Source organism: Rana temporaria, chromosome 3 (genome assembly GCF_905171775.1).
Source record: "Rana temporaria chromosome 3, aRanTem1.1, whole genome shotgun sequence".
In the NCBI taxonomy this organism is placed as follows: domain Eukaryota; kingdom Metazoa; phylum Chordata; class Amphibia; order Anura; family Ranidae; genus Rana; species Rana temporaria.
The window spans coordinates 191,995,911-192,016,624 of record NC_053491.1 but is presented as its reverse complement, the minus strand read 5'-3'; the positions used below and the strand labels follow the sequence as shown (position 1 = coordinate 192,016,624).

The window sequence follows — 20,714 nt, the reverse complement described above, 5'->3', positions numbered from 1 at the left end:
TACACAGGGCAGGTAAGCATAACAACATGTTTGTTGTTTTTAAATGAAAAAAGAGACTTTAGTATCACTTTAAGCTCTTGCCTAGAGATTTACTATATAAAAGTTAACATAAAAAAAATAAAAAAATTACTTGAGTGGCAGTAGAATCAGGGAAAGTAATGAGTGTCAGAGTCGCTTGCATTTAGAACTACATATGTTTATAATTCGATGTCTGTCCCTCTGTAATTATGACCTTCTCGTAAGTTCAGCGTCATTACCATGCATCAATAAGTCATGATGTTAAATAATATATCTATCGGTGTCTAGGCATGGCATAGATTGCAAGGCATAAACACATATATACACTTCTAAGTAATGACTAAAACATTTACACTCTGAATTTTAAAGGCAGTGATTATTCATGATTTAGCCATTATGAGTTGTTGTATAATTGTATGATAATCAGACCCTGCCTAAAATAGTGTTTTTGTGCAATAACTTTCTGTCTCCAGTAGCTTTGCAAGATAAGCTCACCTCACAGCATGAAAATCAGTAAATTATCTGTTGCCACAGTTACACTATTCACTTCTGTGGACAATTTGATATACTCCATATCTAATTAGAAAATAAGAGAAAACAGCTTCCTGCATCTGCTGCCTGCTAGATTTTTTTATTTTTTTTTTCCGAAGGAATATTTTTTTTTTTATTCTGTAGACCGCATTTAACATCTTCATGGTCTACATGGTTAGCTTTTGAATCTTGCATACATGATCATGCATGGTACATGGTTAAATAAAAGGGTGATAAGGAACAGTGACCACTTAAAAGTTCAGCTTAAGAAATAATTTCTTATTGGGCGATATGGGCTAGTGCTCTTACAGGTCATTCTTACATGCTCTTGAATGTCATTCTTCTTTGCACTGCCTTATTGAATGACCCCCCCCCCCCCCCCACATTGAAATCTGGAAAATTTAGTAGGTTTGTGCAGTTCTGCTTAAAGGGGTTGTAAAAACCTGGCAATGACAGCCCCCCCGTTTTACTTACCTGAGCCCGTTCACCTTCTGCGATTGCCCCTGACGTCCTCTTCTCCACTCAGTCTGGCCGTTTATTGGATAGATTGATGGCAGTGCAGCCATTGGCTTGCGCTGCTGTCAATCACATCCAGTGATGCGGCACGCCGGGGGGCAGGGCCGAGTGATACAGTCTGCAGCTATAGCCATCAGCTGTATTAGCTGTAGCGCGCCTGCAACAACTAACCCCCATGCGAGAGAGCTCCCATGAAGGGGGTTGGTTCTTGCAAGGAGGAGCCGAGGGACCCCAGAAGACCAGGATCGGGCCACTGTGTGCAAAACGAGCTGCACAGTGGAGGCAAGTATTATGACATGTTTGTGTGTGTGTGTTTTTTTTTTTTTTTCAAACGGGAACCTTTTAGTGTTCTTTTTTGAAATTACATGCCTTCCAATTCATGTTGTTCCATGTGTCATAAGAGCCCTTCACCACCCTTTTCTCATGTCATGCCGTCTTTGTTCCCACGTATTCTGGTACCCCACATGGGTTTTTTTTTTTTTTTGTTTTTTTTTTTTTGCTGGAGCCTGGTAAGCTGGTTCTCATTCATTTTTGTGTACTTCAGCATCAAGATCTACCTCCAGTAATTTATCTCTTATTGCATTCTCAACAGTAATGATAAATCTGATTAAGATATCCAGCAGGAGAATGACCACAGCAAATGCGACAAACACAAATTTATATCCCAATAGCCTAGTCCCTAGAAGTCATAAGAAATTGTCATGGGGTTTAACTCCTCCGCATATATAAAGCTTTGAAATGTATGTTCCCTTGTCTCCTGTCACCCCGTTTCATGGTTTTGTCTGCATCTTCTGTAATATTATCCTAATCGAACACCCACATTGGCTCACCTGTTTTTTTCCTTGCATTGGTTCCTTACTTTCCATGTGTAAGGTCCTGCTCAATGGCAGCCACTTTCCTAAGGCATGAATTGTGGGATTTATATGCAGGGACAGTTTTCCCAGAGATCATGGTTTGCCTGAAAATAACACTAGCGGATGGAGCTTGGCCAAGTCGGTGGGCATGATGGCTGAGCAGGTGACCTACTGGGACAGGCTTGCTATCTTTTTGCCATCTTGCCCTGGACCTGAGACCTATAAATTTCCAGAAACCGTTTTTTCCTATTTCCAGATTAGCCAGATTTTAAAATCCAAGGAAAATTTAGGGGCGTATATGGTTGAAATTTTCTTCTGTGGGCTGTGTCCAGCTGATAAGGAACCATCTGTTGCGTACAGGCATACCCCACTTTTAAGTACACAATGGGACCAGAGCATGTATGTAAAATGAAAATGTACTTAAAGTGAAACAATACCTTTTTTCACTTTTAGGGTGTAGTGGGGTGTCTCAGAAGCTTATAGTGGGGGTGTCAGGGGCACACTGGAACAGGGTGGGCTATGCGATTGAAGCTTCAGCTTCTTCTACTGCGGCTGCAAAATGCCTGTACGGTACTTGTAAGGCACTTTACATATACTTGCGGGTATGTCCTTACACGCGAGTGTATGTAAAGTGAGTGTACTTAAAGTGGGGTATGCCTGTTAGTTTGGTTGAAAAAAAGATATGGCTGAATATTGCGTTCGTGAATGCAGGGGAAGAGATCTTCAAGATGCAAATTGGCATAAGCATATAAACTATTTCCTTTTGGAAGTGTAACCATGCACATTGTTCAGGTGTTATCAGCAATGTGGCCCAAATTGATTTGGGAGTTTTTTTTTTGTTTTTGTTTTTTTATATGTCGGTACAACCAAGTGGTCACTTTTTTTTTTTTTTTATTATTATTATATATAATGAAAAATTGAAATATCACATTGGTGCCTCTCATTTTTTCTAGATTGTATTGTTGCTAAGCGGTTTCTACAACTTGACTGAAGTCCACCTGTGGTAAATTAACTTGATTGGAAATGATTTGGAAAGGCACGCAACTCTCTATAAAAGGCCTCACAGCTGGCGTTGCACACTGTACCTGAAAAAGCCACAAGGTCAAAGGAACTGTCTGCAGAGTTTAGACTGGATTATTTATTTATTTCTCAATTGAAAGATATTTGGCACAGCCAGGTCTCTTCCAGGAGCTGGTCGCCTGAGCAATTGGGGGGGGAAGGGATTTAGTAAGAGAGGTGACCAAGAACCCGATGGCCACTCTGACTGGGCTCCAGAGATTCTGTGTGGAGATAAGCATGACTGCAGCCCTCCACCCACCTGGGCTTTATGGCAGAGTGGCTAGACGGAAGCCTCTAAAAATGTATGAAAGTCCGAATGGAGTTGGCAAAAAAAGCATCTGCAGGACTTGAAGGCTGTGGGGGACAAGATTCTCTGATCTGATGAAACCAAGATTGAACAGTTTGGTCTCAATTCTAAATGTTATGTCTGGTGGAAACCGGGCACTGCTCATCACCTGCCCAGTACTATCCTAACAGTGAAGCATGGTGTTGGCAGCATCATGCTGTGATGGTGTTTTTCGGCAGCAGGGACTGGTCAGGGTTGACAGAAGGCTGAATGGAGCAAAGTACAGAGATATCCTCTATTAAAACCTGTTGCACAGCACCCAGGCCCTTAGACTGGGCCGAAGGTTCACCTTCTAACATGACAATGATCCGAAGCACAGAGCCAAGACAACACAGGTGTGGCTTGGGGACAACGCTGTGAATATCCTAGATTGGCCCAGCCTGAGCCCTGACTTGAACCCTATTGAACCTCTTTGGAGAGACCTGAAAATGGCTGTCCACTAACGGGCCCCATCCAACCTGACTGAGCTTGAGAGGTTTTTCCAAAAAAATAATGGCAAAAAATCCCCCAATTGATGTCCTCCCAGAATCGCACCCCCTGGGGCAGGCACACAGGAGTATCCGTGGCCGCCGGGTCCTCTGGGCATCACAGTAAATGGCCGCTGACAGTGGCCGTTTACCACGTGATCGCTCCGTCAAATGACGGAGCGATGACATGTAAACAAACTGACGTCATGTCCGGTTCCTCTCAATACAGTGAAAGGGAAGAGATCGGATGCAGCAGTGCTGTGGGCTGGATGTCTAGTGCCCACAGCGCTGCTCGGTGACAACTGCAGCCTAATCCAGCCATCCATTCTTCCCTCTGTATTAGCCATCCAAACTCGGACATACTCATCCATCCATGCTCAGCCGTACCCAGCCATACTCAGCTGTACCCAGCTATACTCAGTACCCAGCCGTATTCGGCGATACTGAGCCATGCTCGGCCATGCTCAGCCATACCCGGCCGTACTCTGCTTCTGTGTGTGGCCAGGCTAGGGAAAAGTCTCCCACATGTGGTATCGCCATACTCAGGAGTAGGAAAATCTATTTTGGGTGTCATTTTTGGTATGCACATGCTATGTGTTAGAAATATTGTATAAATGGACAATTTTTTTTTTTTTTTTTTTAAATGCGTTTTTAATTTTCTTTCCACATTTTTCCAAGAATGTGTAGAAAAAAATTACCTGTTCATAAGACTCATTATGCCTCATAGATTATGCGTTGGGGTGTTTTTCTTTCCAAAATGGGGTAATTTTTTGGGGTGTTTTGAAGGCCCTGGAGCACCAGGACAATGGAAAGTGTAAGGCCCCGTACACACGACAGAGGAACTCGACGTGCTTGGCACGTCGAGTTCCTCGTCGAGTTTTGGGATGAAGCCGCCGAGGAGCTCGGCGGGCCGGCTTCTCCCATAGAAGAACGAGGACAACGAGAAAATAGAGAACATGTTCTCTATTTTCTCGTCGAGTTCCTCGGCGGCTCCATCGAGCCAAAACTGTACAGACGACAGAGTTTCTCGGCAGAATCCGGGTTTTGACCGAGTTTCTCGGTGAATTCTGCCGAGAAACTCTGTCGTGTGTACGAGGCCTTAGGCCTTGTACACACGGTCGGACCAAACCGATGAGAATGAACCGAAGTTCAGAGTCATCGGACCAAACCGACCGTGTGTATAGGCCAGGGATATGCAATTAGCGGACCTCCAGCTGTTGCAAAACTACAAGTTCCATCATGCCTCTGCCTCTGGGTGTCATGCTTGTGGCTGTCAGTCTTGCTATGCCTCATGGGACTTGTAGTTCTGCAACAGCTGGAGGTCCGCTAATTGCATATCCCTGGTATAGGCCATCGTTCTGTTTTCCTTCGGTCCAAAATTTTAAAACATGCTTCAAAACCGAACCGATGGACCGCTGCCCCATCGGACCAAACCAATGGTTAATACAGAAAAGGATAAGGAAAAGAAAAATTGCGCTAACCAAAAAATATTTTGTGATTATGAAATAAAGAAGGCAGCAATCACGTGACCTAACACAAACATATAAAGAAAAAAGTAAAAAAACGCGCCAACTTTTAAATAACAGCAATCAAGTCCTTTGTGAATAATACAAACGTAATAATAAAGTCCAAAGACAGTTGAATATCCAGAACAGACAACACCCGGTGCTCTGATGATTATGTGAACCGCCACCACATGGACTGAGGCTTACCAGAGGGTAAATAAATAACAGCGTTATCTATATTCCACAGCAGGATATCCAGGGTAGGAATCGTAGCACAGGATGGATCAAAGATGCAGCATAAGCCAAACAATCAGGAAATCCACGGAGGGATATGACCAGGTTTAACGTGGGGTAATCTTCTAAGACTGTATCGGGCGGCCCAACGATATGCCACATATAGAAAAGGAGACCGCAACATAGTGTAATATGTACAGAGCGGGTTTATTAAAAGATAAAAGTGCTACTTACACAGGTAAAGTGCAATCGAGCGTATAAAAACAAATGCCGGCCGGCATGAAACAGGAGCCCTTCCTCCTTGTGTAAACGCGGTGACGTCACTGCACGCTATCGTCCCACATGTACAGAAAAGCATCGGTTCATAACCCGCGCATGCACAGAATCAAGTTGTCGGCAGCATTGAACTTCATTTTATTCAGCAAGTTGTGTGTTTGACGTCACCGCCTTCTGACCCGATCGGATTTTGGACTGACGGTGTGTACACATATTAGGCCGTAGGGCCACTTCAGAGGTGAACCGATGAAAACGGTCCGACGGACCAGTCACATCGGTTTGGTCCAACCATGTGTACAAGGCCTTAGAGGTAGTCAGGAAATTAGATGTGTAATTTATTCTCCAGAACGCCTGAAGATGCTCCCTGCATGTTGGGCCTCTGTATGTGGCAACGCTGTGTAAGTCTCACGCATGTGGTTTCGCCATACTCTGGAGGAATAGCATAATGTGTTTTGGGGTGTAATTTGTGGTATGCATATGCTGTGTGTGAGAAATAACCTGCGAATATGAAAATTTTGTGAAAATAAACTTTTTTTTTTTTTTTTTTATATTGTGCAAAGAATTGTGGGGAAAAAATAACAACTTCAAAAAACTCACCATGCCTCTTTCTAAATACCTTGGAATAGCTACTTTCCAAAAAGGGGTAATTTATGGGGTATTTGTACTTTTCTGGCATGTTAGGGTCTCAAAAAATGATACGCTGTCAGTACTTTAGGTGTGATACATTTTCAGAGATGGGCACCATAGCTTGTGGGCTCTTTTAACTTTCACAAAGACCAAATAATATACACCAATTTGTGTTATTTTTACCAAAGCTATGTAGCAGTATAAATTTTGGCCAAAATTTATGAAGAAAAATTATTAATTTGCTAAATTTTATAACGAAAAACGAAGAAAAATACATTTTAAATACAGCGCAAAAAATAAAAAACCCCAGCGGTGATTAAATACCAAAAAAATAAATCTTTTTGTGGGGAAACGAAGGACAAAAATGTCATATATGGGTACAGTGTTGCATGATTGAGTAATTGTCATTCGAAATGTGAGAGCACTGAAAGCTGAAAATTGGCCTGGTTAGGAAGGGGGATTAAGTGCCCTGTGGTCAAGTGGTTAATAAATTGAGACATTTCTAAAATTCTGTTTTCACTTCGTCGTCATGGAGTGCTGAGTGTAGATTCATTTAGAGAGAAAAAAAAAAAAAGCATTGAAACAAATTTAGTTTCAGGCTTGAGCATAACACTATTGGAAAAAGTGAAGGGGTCTGAATACTTTGTGAATGCACTGTATATGTTCACAAAAATGTATATACATACTTTTATATGGTGTATGGATGTTTGTGGCATAAAGGGGAGTTGGGACCCTCCACAAATATTCAGGTAACTTTTATAAAAGGTATTCCTTATATTTTCACATTTAGACTTGTCCTACCTTGCACAAATTTGTCAATGAGCTTAATGTTTCACGTAAATTTTAACTTTCGTAAATGGGTTACTGTGATAAAGCTGCCTATGAACTATAGTATCTGCAATGCGTGGGGTCATGTGTGCAGACCAGATCTTTAAATACCCTGGCTGTTCGCTAAAGACTGATTTTATTACTGACTTTTTCATACCAACTGATAATTTCCTTGTGAATGAAAATGCAGAAGAAAATCTATTTACAGCAATACTGGTTAATGGATTTTTCTTGACTGGAAAGCACAAGGCGATTATACAGTGGTATTTAATTATAACGTTTGGCAGCAGATAAATAGAACTGCTAACATATCACATTAATGCCATTTTCTGTTATGCTTATGCAACGGCTTTTTTTTTTTTTTATTTAAGAGAATTTTTTTATATATTGCACTAAAGTTCTTTCTGCGTTTGAGGATAACTGCCTTATACCCCTAATATCGGTGATCTATTTAACATGTGATGTATAAAATCAATACACTATCTGTTTTTAAAGGTTAATCTGTACTAAAAATGCACTAAAGTCTTTACTGTACCTACTGGTTTTCCAGTGAACATATGGCCATCTTTTAAATTGTTGCTATGGTCTTTTATCTGTATTGTTTTATTACCTGTCATATCAAGGATTTATATACTCTTATCTTCTGTTTTGTAGAATGCAAACAGAAGCTCCCCCAATATTGTGTGTACTGGACTTTGTTAACTACTTGCCTACTGGGCACTTTTACCCTCTTCCTGCCCAAGCCAATTTTCATTTTTTTTGCGCTGTCGCACTTTGACAATTGCTTGGTCATGCAACGCTGTACCCAAACAAAATGTTTTGCATTTTGTTTGAGAGAGGAGAGAGCTTTCTTTTTGTGGTATTTAATCTCCACTGGGTTTTTATTTTTGCTTAAAAAAAGACCAAAAAAATGTCTTATAAAAATATTCTCCTTCACTGATGGGCTGCACTGATGACACTGTACTGAAGGGCACTAATATTCAGCACTGTTGAGCAGGCACCAATGAGCACTGATTGGTAACATTGCTGGGCATTGACTAGCATCACTGCTGGGCACTGTTGGGGCTGCACTGATCAGGGCACTGATCATCCGTGACTTGATTATCTGTGCAGCTCTCCCCTGTGAGGAAATCCCACTGATCGGTTCTCCTCTCCTCTGACACGTGGTCAGTGTAAAGAGAGGAATGCTGATAACCGCCATTTCCTTGATTGAACACAGCTGATCACATGGGTAAAGAGCCTTGTTATTTGGCTCTTTACCGAGATCGAGGATACAGTGTGTCCCAAGGACAGAGTGCACCACCGGTCACTGTGCCGTGTGCCCCCCGCAGGTGTGCAAGTGAGACGAGGGTAGGATGTCGTCGTACCACAATGAGAGAGGGGCCGTTCGCCCGTCGGTTGACAATATAGCGGGCGGGAGGTGGTTAAGACAACTCTGTTGCTTGAATTTTTCCTGCATTGCCAATAATGTCTGAAAGGGGTGTCCCTGCCTTAAAGCAGAGTTCCAGCCTTTTACTGTTAAGTCAGCAGCTACAAAAAGTGTAGGTGCTGACTTTTAATAAACCGACACTTACCTGCTCCATGGTCCAGCGACGTGGCCGACCCTGAGCTCCCCTTCTCTCGGCCGGTGCCTCCATTCATAGTGTGGGCACCCAGCTGTAAAAGCTTTCGGCTTCACACCCGGGCACTCACTGCGCATGCGCGTGTCGCGCTGCGCTCTGAGTGGACAGGCGATCTCCTGTGACTTGTCACATGTCCCAGGAGATCGCCTAAAGGGAGGGGCTGCCTAAGGCGAGAGGAGGCGGTCCCCGGGTGGAAGTAGGAAGTGGGACAGGAAGTCCCACTCCTACCGAAGCCCCCCCCCCCCAAAAAAAAATGACATGCCAAATGTGGCATGTAAGGGGGCGAGGAGTGCTTAAAGTGGAAGTTCCACTTTTTGGTGGAACTCCGCTTTGTGTCAGATGGTTGGTCCTGTGCTGCACTCTATGGCTTCTCCTGTGAGCCCCTACGTCACTACAGGAACCACTATGTGCAGAACAAGACTAGAACCGGACAAGTTGTTCCGAAGATTCTTTGCAGGGGACCCTTGTAATTTTTTCTAGTAAACGAGTTGCTTTCAAAAATAAGAGCTTTTCTTTGTATATTTTTCATAACCATCATCCGCCAAGAATTACATTTTTTTTATTATTTTTTTTTTTTTTAATGCCTGAGCACTAGCGGTGTTATGAAAGTGGAGCTGTGGCTGTGATAAAGAGATTGTGTAATGCTGGCCAGCGTGCACATTATCTACGTTGTAAGGACAAAGCTTTTTTTCCCAGTAGAGGAAAATGAGATCTCAGGTCACCAGACAGTTCTAGAAATCTGCTATCGGTTTAAAAAATGCATAGGCTTGTCGGCAGTAGCACACATGCAGGTGTCTAGGCAAAGGAACAGATTCTCAACTTTATACAAAGTTATATGCAAGAATGTTTATTGGTATGAAATATGGGACACAAGGCATACTCTCTCTCCAGCTGGATGAAATTAACCCTTGATAATAGCCTTCCTGAGCACCTGCATAATATCTTAACCGTGCAAAAAAGATACTTAATAAAAATAAAATGCATACATATAATTGAACTGTTTTTTTTTTTTGTTTGTTTTTTTGTATTGCATACATATGAAATATATCTGCATAATGAAAGAAATATCTGTGTACTAAAGAGTTTTTAAAGTCTGCTTGAAAAAGTTTTCATACCCCTTCAAATTTTCCACATGTTACAACAAATGCATTTTATGTGATGGACCAACACAAAATGGTACATTGTTGTGAAATGGAAGGAAAATGATAAATGGTTTTCAAATGTTTTACAAATATGTGAAAAGTGTGGTGTGCATTTGTATTCAGCCCCCTTGAGTCAATACTTTTTTAGAACCACCTTTTTCTGCAATTATAGCTGCAAGTCTTTTTGGGGATGTCTCTACCAGCTTTGCACATCTAGAGTGAAATGTTTGCCCATTCTTCTTTGAAAATTGCTCAAGCTCTGTCGGATTGGATGTAGAGAGTCTGAACCAGGGCTGTGGAGTCGGTAGATAAATGTTCCGACTCCTCAGTTTTATGTACTTCCGACTCCGACTCCGCTGTATTAATATGCGAATGTATTTTATACATTCCTTGAGGGAAAGAAACGCAACCTACCACAGGACTACTGGCTGGGAAGCCAACAGTCTACTGTATTGCACAGTTTAAGCAAAAGACAAACACAATGAAAACAATCAAGTGGCTGGATAGTAGCAGCAGGCATAAACATCAGGAACAGGATCTTTACCAGTTCAAAAATACAAACCACATTATTTGTTTGTTTTAGAACAAAAACAAAGCTAATCTATAATGAACCAAAAACAAAATCTGTAAAACCTAGAAATGGTTTATATTAATCTTGAAATGTAGTTATAGGCTTAGCAAATGCAAATCAATTCAATGTAGAGTTCTAAGGAAGAGAATTGCCTCTGCCAGATCCTCTTTCATAGAGGCTCTTAAGTCAGACTTTATTATTTTTAGGGCTGAAAATAATCTTTCGACACTGACTTGGGTGGGTGGCATTGCAGTAACTATTCTGGCCACATCACTAACGATCTCTGGATAAACAAGGATGGCTTCTTCAACAGTAAGTTTTGATGAGCGATCATACTTTTCAACTTCTTTTTAGTGCTTTATAAAACTCCTATTGGAATTTTTTTATTTGGACACTTACTGGTTCTCTAACATGCGTTCCCTGTAAAAGCAGAACACAACACTATGGAAAGTATAAGTATTGCAGCTCCTAATTGTGCGTTGCGTGCCATATAGTGAAGCACATGAAAAGCATGCTTCTTCACGGTCACTTAACGTGTTCGTTTTGCGGTTATGTGAGGCATTGCATGCATTGTTCTTTATTCTTACAGTAGAGAAGTCATTAATTATAACTTTTTGTGAATTGGGACATTTAAACTTGCTTTTTTTTTTATTTTTTTTATTCCAATCTAAATTTAGTAGGAGTCGGTGCATTGTTTGCCAACTCCGACTCCAGGTACCCAAAATTTCCCCCGACTCCGACTCCTCGACTCCGACTCCACAGCCCTGGTCTGAACAGCAATTTCCAAGTCTTGCCACAGATTCTCAATTGGATTTAGGTTTGGTCTTTTGACTGGGCCATTCTAAAACATGAATATGCATTGATCTAAACCATTCCATTGTAGCTCTGGCTGTATATTTATGGTCGTTGTCCTGGAAGGTGAACCTCCGCTCCAGTCTTAAGTCTTTGCAGATTCTACCAGGTTTTCTTCTAAGATTGCCCTGTATTTGTCTCTATCTATCTTCCCATCAACTCTGACCAACTTCCCTATCCCTGCTGAAGAAAAGCATCCCCACAACATGATGCTGTCGCCATAATTTTTCATGGTGGGGGTGATGTGCATTGTTAGTTTTCCGTCACACATAGTGTTTTTGCTTTTAGGCCAAAAAGTTTAATTTTGGTCTCATCTGACCAGCACACCTTCTTCCACATGTTTACTGTGTCCCCCACATGGCTTATCACAAACTGCAAATGGCATTCTTTCAACAATGGATTTCTTCTTGCCACTCCTCCATAAAGGCCAGATTTGTTGAGTGCACAACTAATAGTTGTCCTGTGGACAGATTCTCCTGAGCTGTGGATCTCTGCAGCTCCTCCAGCGTTACCATGGGCCTCTTGGCTGCTTCTGATTTAATTCTCTCCTTGCCCAGCCTTTCAGTTTAGGTGGACAGTCATGTCTTGGTATGTTTGTAGTTGTGCCATACACTTTTTTTTTTTTCTATTTTCAGATTTTCTATTTTCAGATGTTGGATTCGACAGTGAGATGTTAAAAGCTTGGGATATTTTTCAGGACAGCCACCTTTTGAGAAACCTCAGCTCCTCCCTTCTCAGGAACCACCGCTTCCACTAGAGCTTTAAGCCACTCTCCCCCACTGGTTCTTTAGTTCTGGTGTTACCTCCAGCAGGGAGACACCACTAGGGACTGAGGCCAGTGTGTTTCTGCAAAACTGAAAATGCCCAAAAAAATGCATAGTTGTGAACCAGGCCTCATTGTATTGTTATGCACTTCCCTTCCTATGCACTACCACTTATAGTTGCAGGGTTTCAGTAACAGAGGCAGCTCTGTCAATCTAGAAAGTGGTGGGAAAGACTAGCTGTGATCAGTTACTTAGTGATACTATATATATATATATATATATATATATATATATATATATATATATATATATATATATATATATATATATATATATATATATATATATATAATTATAGTGTGTGTGTGTGAATACTTTTTAATGATTTGTTAATAAATACAATGCCTAAGCCAAAATTAACAATGGTTTCCTTTTTAGGCCTCATGCACACAGGATATTTTTGGACATTTTTACAGCAGCTGTTTTTGACAGTAGATGTTTTTTTTTTCTACAGTCCATAAACTCTCCATGTTATCCTATGTGTCCATGCACAGGCTGTTATCAGCAGTTTTGGGCAGTGGCATTTTTGAGCAGTAAAAAAAAAAAAACCAAAACTAGTGGGTTCTGAGAGGTTTTTCAGCTGTAAAAACGCTCCAACGCTGATAAACGCTTAAAATCATCACTTATCAGTATTCTATAACGTTTTTGATCCATTGGAAAAAAAAACATTTATTTTTTCTTCAACAAAAAAACGCTAACGTGGAAAACCACTAATAAACGCTAATGAAAAAAACGTTGAAAAACTCACTGTAAAGCTGAGACTGGCATTTTTATAACGTTATTTTAACGTCCAGTGTGCATGAGGCCTTAGGGTTTTTCAGATGGGTGCGCTTGGGGGCAACTGGATGGGGGTTGCACATACAGGTACAGTATGCTGTGATCCTTTGTCTCGAGGCTGTGGCAAAAATCCATGTTTGGCCAGGCCTGCTGCCCAATGTGACCCTTTCAAGTAAATGGGGTCATGCTACAATAGAGACTCAAGCTCTAGGCTCATATTTGTGGCACAGTACTCGCATTCAGACATTCAAAATTTTCTGTTCAACTGCCATAAAAAGTCATTAAGGAGGCAGCAGTATTGTCTTCTGAATGCCTTGCAGACACTTCTGTACCACTCGGAGATCCACCATGGATTTCTTTTCAGAGGTGGGTCAAAGGCTGCTGCCCCTGTGTACAAGCCCTCGATTCCAATGCCAAAGAACTTGTACAGGGAATTGGAAGAGCCATACTGGTCAGCCAGTAGGGTATTTACTGCATTATATATTGCTGTCAGTCTAACACTGTACCCATGTTTACAGTAGAGCAGAACACATACATGTCTTCACTAGTGTCTTGCTGCTCCTTCGTTATTCAAAAAGCAGGAAGGAGTACTAAAATGTCACTGCTGGACTTGTCTTTTGACAAATAAGATAGTTAATATAGAAGTATTCAACTGTGCATTTAGCTGTTTTACCAACTTTAATTATGATGTGGAGATGAGAGCTATAAAAAGCCAACAGATCGTTTCACACCGACTATAACCGAAATATCACTTTTGTGTGGGATGTCTCTTTGAAATGTTAAAAGTAAAAAAAAAAATGCACTTGCAAATATCTGTACATTTCTTGAGTTTTATACAAAGAAATGTTCATGCTATCACAACACGCTTACTTTGAAAGGAAAAGAAAATACATTAAACTGTGAACGTTTATGGTATCCCCTTTAAAGCTTTGTTCATGCTTTTATTACTAAAAAAAATAGTAAATGTATGGTAATGTTGTATTTATATACCTGCTATCTGTCATTTGACTAATGTGAAAATTAGCTTTTCAAGCTATTTAACTGATGTAGTGCAATATGACATTTATAGCTAATGATTTTTGTTCTATAAATACAGAAATGGATACTAAATGTTCACCAATCATGTTATCAAATGCTTTTGTGTCAATTTTTTTTTGTAGACAAAAGTCAGCCAAGGACAAGATTTAAAGGAGAAGTGTGGGCTACATTAAAAAAAAAAAAACCTACATGTTCACCTTTTATGACTGCAGCATCGGTCCTCTGCAGACTCTAACACAGGGAACTGAGTGATCACATGAGTGCTGATTGCCAAGTTCCTAGTCCGCTCTGTTGGTCACCATTCTCCACTCTGCTCATCCAGTGCTCACTGAAGCGCCAGGCTGGTTAGGGGGCAGGAGCATCTGGCTCTTAGAGGCTGGGCAAGCTCCTTGCGAGGCATCTGGATAGATCCTGACATTTTAATCAGGATCCTTCCAGAGCCTGGAGCAGCTCTGTGATGACAGCCGACAGTGAACATTCAGATGTAAATTGCACATTATGTCTTCTGGACCAATTTCCCCTACTGACAGGAAAGCTCTAGTCCCATTAACCTCCCTATGTAGGACAATAGAACAAGAAGGGAAATCCATGTGCAGTTCCAGTGCCAAGAAACGCATCAGCAATTGGACAATCTAATCTACTGGATAATGTTGTTCCCAAGAACTTACCATTTGGTGTTCTTTTGCCGTGCTCCAAAGATATATTAGATTTTTCCCATCTGTTTAATGTTTAATGGGACACTGTTACAGTGCATCTGGAAAGTAATCACAGCGCTTCACTTTGTCCACATTTTGTTATGTTGCAGCCTTATTCTAAAATGGATTAAATTCATTATTTTCCTCAAAATTCTACAAACAATACCCCATAATGACAGCGTAAAATAAGTTTTAAATCTTTGCAAATTTATTAAAAATGAAGAAAATCGCATGTACATAAGTGTTCACAGCCTTTGCCATGACACTCAAATCTGAGCTCAGGTGCTTCATGTTTCCACTGGTTTATCCTTGATTTTTCTACAACTTGATTGGAGTCCACCTGTGGTAAATTCAGTTGATTGGACATGGTTTGGAAAGGCACGCACCTGTCTATATAAGGTCCCACAGTTAACAGTGCACAAACCAAGCCATGAAATCCAAGGAATTGTCTGTAGACCTCTGAGACAGGATTGTATCAAGGCACAGATCTGGGGAAGGGTACAGAACATTTCTGCAGCATTGAAGGTCCCAATGAGCACAGTGGCCTTCATCTATACATGGAAGTTTGGAACCACCACGACTCTTCCTAGAACGGGCCACCTGGCCAAGCTGAGCGATTTGGGGGGGGCCTTATGTCTCGTACGCACGACCGGTTTTCCCGACGGGAAAACTGCCATGTTTGCTTTTGGTCGTGTGTATGCTCCATAGCAGTTTTCCCGAACTTTTTTTTTTTTCCTGCTGCGATTCTCTGCGTTATTTTGATCGGCAGTTTTCCTATGGGAAACACTGCAGTGGAGCATACACACAGCCGCTTTTCCCGACCAAAGCTGTTATGGCAGTTTTCCTGTCGGGAAAACTGTCTGTACATGGGGGGGGGGGAAAGCAACCGAGCAGGTTCTCGGGTTTTCCCCTCTGTTTTCCCGGTGGACTTTTGACCTCCGGGAAAACCGATCGTGTGTAGTGGGCATAAGTCAAGAAGGTGACTAAGGACCCGATCGTCACTCTGACAGAGCTCCAGTATTTCTCTCTGGAGAGAGAACCATCCAGAAGAGCAACTATCTCTGCAGCACTCCACCAATCAGGCCTGTATGGTAGAGTGACCAGGCGGAAGCCACTGCTCGGTAAAAGACACATGACAACCCACCTGAAGGACTCTCGGACCATGAGAAATAAAGATTGAACTCTTGGGCCTGAATGGCAAGCGTATTGTCTGGTGGAAACCAGGCACCGCTCATCACCTGGCCAATACCATCCCTAAAGTGAAGCATGGTGGTGGCAGCATCATGCTGTGTGGATGTTTTTTTCAGTGGCTGGAACTGGGAGACTAGCCAGGATTGAGGGAAAGATTATTGCACCAATGTATAGAGGCATCTTTGATGAAAACCTGCTCCAGAGCACTCTGGGTCTTAGACTGGGGTTAACGTTTATCTTCCAACAGGACAACGACCCCAGTGGTGGCTTAGGGACAGCTCTGTGAATGTCCTTGAGTGGCCCAGCCAGAGTGCAGACTTGAACCCGATTGAACATTTCTGCAGAAATCTGAAAATAGCTGTGCACTGACACTCCCTATCCAACCTAATGGAGCTTGAGAGGTCCTGCAAAGAATGGGGCAAACTGTCAAAAATAGTTGTGCCAAGTTAGTAGAATCGTACTCAGACTTGAGGCTGTAATTGGTGCCAAGGGTGCTTCAACAAAGTACTGAGCAATAGCTGTGAATACTTTATGTACATGGTATTTTTTTTTCTTTTTATAAATATGCAAAAAAAAAAACTTAATGTTTTCGTTATGAGGTATTTGTAGAATTTAAAGAAAATGTAATCCATTTTCAAATAAGGCTGTACCATAACAAAATGTGGAAAAAGTGAAACGCTGTGAATACTTTCCAGATGCACTGTACATCATAGAGTAAAACCTTTCTGGGAGAGCCTGCCTGTGTAATGTACAGTAGTGGTATGTCCGCAGCCCCTCCACACTGCAGCGTCTCTCCTGCCTCTGTAATGGCTTAGCCGTTAACACATTTAGCAAACTGGGGAACATTTAGTATGTTGGAACAAATCTGTTAAATTTTAGACAAGGAAAACTGAAGGCTCATATTATAAGTAATTACATTATTGCACCAAACTAACCATGATAATTTATTCGCCAAAGTCTATGTTGTATCTTTATAAATGTGGTAAGCTGAAATTAACTATTTATCGGCGTATAACACGCACCCTAACTTTACGAGGGAAGTTTTAGGGAAAAAAAAACTTTACACAGCCCCCTGCGTATAACACAAAGGTACAGTTTACCCTCTATTTTCAGTGTTATACACCAATAAATACAGTGTATAAAAAATGGCTGAAAACGTTATAAATAGTCAATGTCAAAAGGAAGCATCAGAAAATAGAAACAGTGTTGGCAGTTTTAAAGTGGCAAGTATGGATGTTTTGTTTACATTTTTATTTTGGGTAATGGGTCGAGGACTATTTACAGGAGCCTGTAATTTCTAATTATGCCCTTGGTTATACTGTTGGTAGAAGTAAGTGTTCCCTGCTGTCCAAGCACTGCACCTTGGGTCAAAGGCAAGTAAAGCAGCAGGTGCACAGTTTTATAATTAATATAATAAGAAACTAGACCTCTTCTCAGATTGGATGCTTGCTGGGGTTTATAAAATCTTCTCATCTTCCATTGTCTGTCATGTGACATCTAATATGACCAAAGGTGCAAAGCACATGAAAATGAGTATAGGGTGTTTCTTCACTTTCCAGCGAGGTGCACCTATCTTCGGGAGATCTAGTCTGGTATTGTTTAAAAACATGTGTACCTGAAGCTTCACTGACCTGGGTCTCAGACTGCAATGCTTACATGCTATGGGGAATGCCAGAAGATCCCCTGGTGGGCCCAAACAATTATAATACATTGATACACTGCAAATTCTTCTCATATTTGATTTTTCAAATAAAGAAAAAGATTTTCCAACACTTATACTGATGCATTTCAGCCTCCAACAGCTTTAGTTATAGCTACGACTAAGGCTATTATTTTCCTATATGTGAAATAAGTTGAGCTGGAACGAGATTGCTGTGCTGGTTCACAACCTATTGTTTGGGTTCCTGCTAAGGCTTCAACTGTGCTCTGCAGGTCTCAAATTCCCCATTGCTCATGGCGTAGGGCTGTATCCATATAGTGCTTTTGGTGGGCCTCTTGGACTGGTAATCTTGAGGCAGTTGCCTTTTTGACCATAGTGTTCCATTCCTGGCTATGTGAAGCGTTTGTCTTTTTTTTTTTTTTTTGCCGTCCGCTAAGTATGCTTGGTGCTTGAAGTCCTTGAATCTATTGATGATGATGATGGGCCATCAGATCCCACATTTGTTCCTTTTGTCTACCCTTTGGGCCCCATTCACACCTGAGACGTAGCATTTTGAAGCAGAAAGTTTGCATTTTTGCTGCGATTTTGTACAGGTCAAAAGGTCACCAATGTGAAAAGCAGAAAAATGTAATCTGCCTAAAAAAAGTTCCACAACTTGTTTGAGCTTCAGGCATTTTGGAGTGGAGAGGTGAACCATCTCCATAGAGAATAATTGTTATTTTCCCCTACAGCATTTTGTAGCTTCAGGCTTCAAGCTACAAAACGTCCGGGTGTGAATGGGGCCTTGCTAAAATAAAATCTGTTTCATAAGCTGCAGACATAACATCTCTCCAAACCATGTATTCAATTAATTAAGTATAAGGGACTAACCTATCTACAAGATTATAATGCTCAGAACTTTTATATGTATATTGTAATGTATAAACTTCTTTATCTCTGCAATTTAATGTACAAAGCAATTGTACTAGCGGTAATTAAGAAGCAGGGCAGATTTATATAGCTGAAGGTGTCCAACAGCTGTACCGCATTTAAAGGAATGTATAGTGGTTTTATACAAATACTATTTATGGTCAAGACTTAAAAATGTAAGTGTTTTTCTTAAGGTAATAAATATTGCATTTGAAAATGTATGTAGCCTTTTAGCTCCTGTTTGCTCCAGTACATGTTTAAATTAAGCTGGTCATTTACAGAGATTCACAGCTCAAGGTGAAATTCAACTAGTGTCTCATCTCTGCCTAAAACGAGTTTATTACTGTTGTCCTTTATAGTGCTCTGGGAATCCTTTGTGTTTTTGAATGTACGTACCACCCAACCAAAAATGTTTGGCTTTTGGTAAAATCAATATTTGCCTACTTACACATTTTGCTTATTGTGGAGGTTTATTTACATCTGAAGTCATGTGTGTGTTTACTCTTTCAGGCCTGAAGATGTGCTGCTGAAACGATCTCATGATGCAAATGTCCTCCTGCATTGCTTCTTGTGGCCACTAGTAACTTTCATCGTGGGTGTACTGATCGTGCTTCTCACCATATGTGCAAGAAGTCTGGCTGTTAAAGCAGAGGCTATACAGAAAAGAAAATATTCATAGATTGAACGAAAAATAAAAATGAAAGCTTCAGTCCAAACCAAAACCCCATTTACCTAATAGTCCTCTTGTTGCCTCTTCATCTCTATTTTTCTGAACTTAATATTTGAGGATTCGAGCTAAAGGCAGGATATTTATTCAGACTTTTTCTAGACTGCTGTTTCCTGTGGGATGAATGCCCAGAAAGGCTCACAACAGACGCAGTTATACAAGGAGTAATGTAATGACTCATGTTTGGCCAAGTGGAAAGTGAAGCAGGCTGAAACTTTCATTTCACCTTTGCGATAAAATATTTTTTATTTGGTATGTAAACTCTCAGTCAGAAGAATTTAGTTTTTTTTGTACCATGTAATTCTCAAATATTAAAGTGTGCTTTTGTATGTCCTAGCTCTGATGGGTTTTTTTTTTATCTTTGATTTTCTCCACTTTGATATTTATTGATTTTATAAGCCTGAATTCACTAAGAAATATGTAATCTCTTTCAATGAATTTTAAGTTCTTGTCTTTCCGATCAATATTTGTTAAAAGTATTTTTTTGCACCCTATAAGGAATGCCTGCAATGTTCTGAGCGAGGGACGGGGGCATGTAGCTGGTGTAGTAATACCAAACACCTTTGTGCCTCACATCTCCTGATCTGTTTTATTCATAAACTGAATACTTCTGTGGTATGTGTTGGCCCTGTAGAAACTTATGACAAATCTCTCTCAAGGGTTATATTGAGCTGCACTTTAGAAAGGTGGATTGCGGGCAAAAAAATTTATGAAAATAACACGTCCTCTTTGCAACATCCTTCTCAACTTAAAACTGTTAACTAAAAGAAAATGCCAAATTTCCCATTTGCCAAGCAAACCGTAATGGTACTCATTCTATAGTGTATTTATTACTATACTATATAGTTTACTTTATGCTTTTTATAGCACAAATTAAAATGTATGCCAGTAGACTTTGCACTTTTTACACAAATTATATATTTGTTACATGTAGAATTATTATTAGGGAGATGTGAATCTTGCAACCAGTGTGAAAACTGAAAATAGTAGGATACATATAGAGTACTATTGGGAAACTGAATTTTAACAAATATGTTAATGTATCTTCTTGTAGTAATGCAGTGTCTTTTAAATGAGGGAGGCTAATTCAATCAACATTTTTTTTTTTTTCTCCACTATCAACAGGACAGTACCATTTTTTATAGAGGAAGACTGCTATAGCCGGTTTGGTTAAGTAAACCTGATCTAATAAACTTTTTATATAATATATGGCATAAAATAAGAGCAAAAAACAGAATCTACTAGCAACAGATGGCCAGACTTGTTCCTTGAGACGCCTACATACATGATATATATTCTGCTGTTTTTGTGCTTTAATGAGATTTCTGTCCAACTCAACTAGGCTCTTAAGATATTTGCTTTTGTTCTTGATCTTCGCTTAACATTTTTAGATTTACTTTCATGTGCATCTCCAACCCCTTGCCTTAAGGGGCATCCTAATAGTC

At 40.6% G+C, this 20,714-nt stretch overlaps 1 protein-coding gene across 1 annotated transcript in view; it reads left to right on the top strand.

Annotated features, from left to right (window-relative positions):
• Positions 1 to 19,605, top strand: part of KCNMB4 (potassium calcium-activated channel subfamily M regulatory beta subunit 4) — a 116,895-nt gene extending 97,290 nt beyond the window's left edge. The window contains exon 3 of the mRNA XM_040344006.1: positions 19,053 to 19,605. Within this exon, the coding sequence (XP_040199940.1) occupies positions 19,053 to 19,221 (169 nt within the window). The 3' untranslated portion in view covers positions 19,222 to 19,605. The remainder of the gene's footprint in view (positions 1 to 19,052) is intronic.
• The last annotated feature ends 1,109 nt before the right edge of the window (positions 19,606 to 20,714 follow it).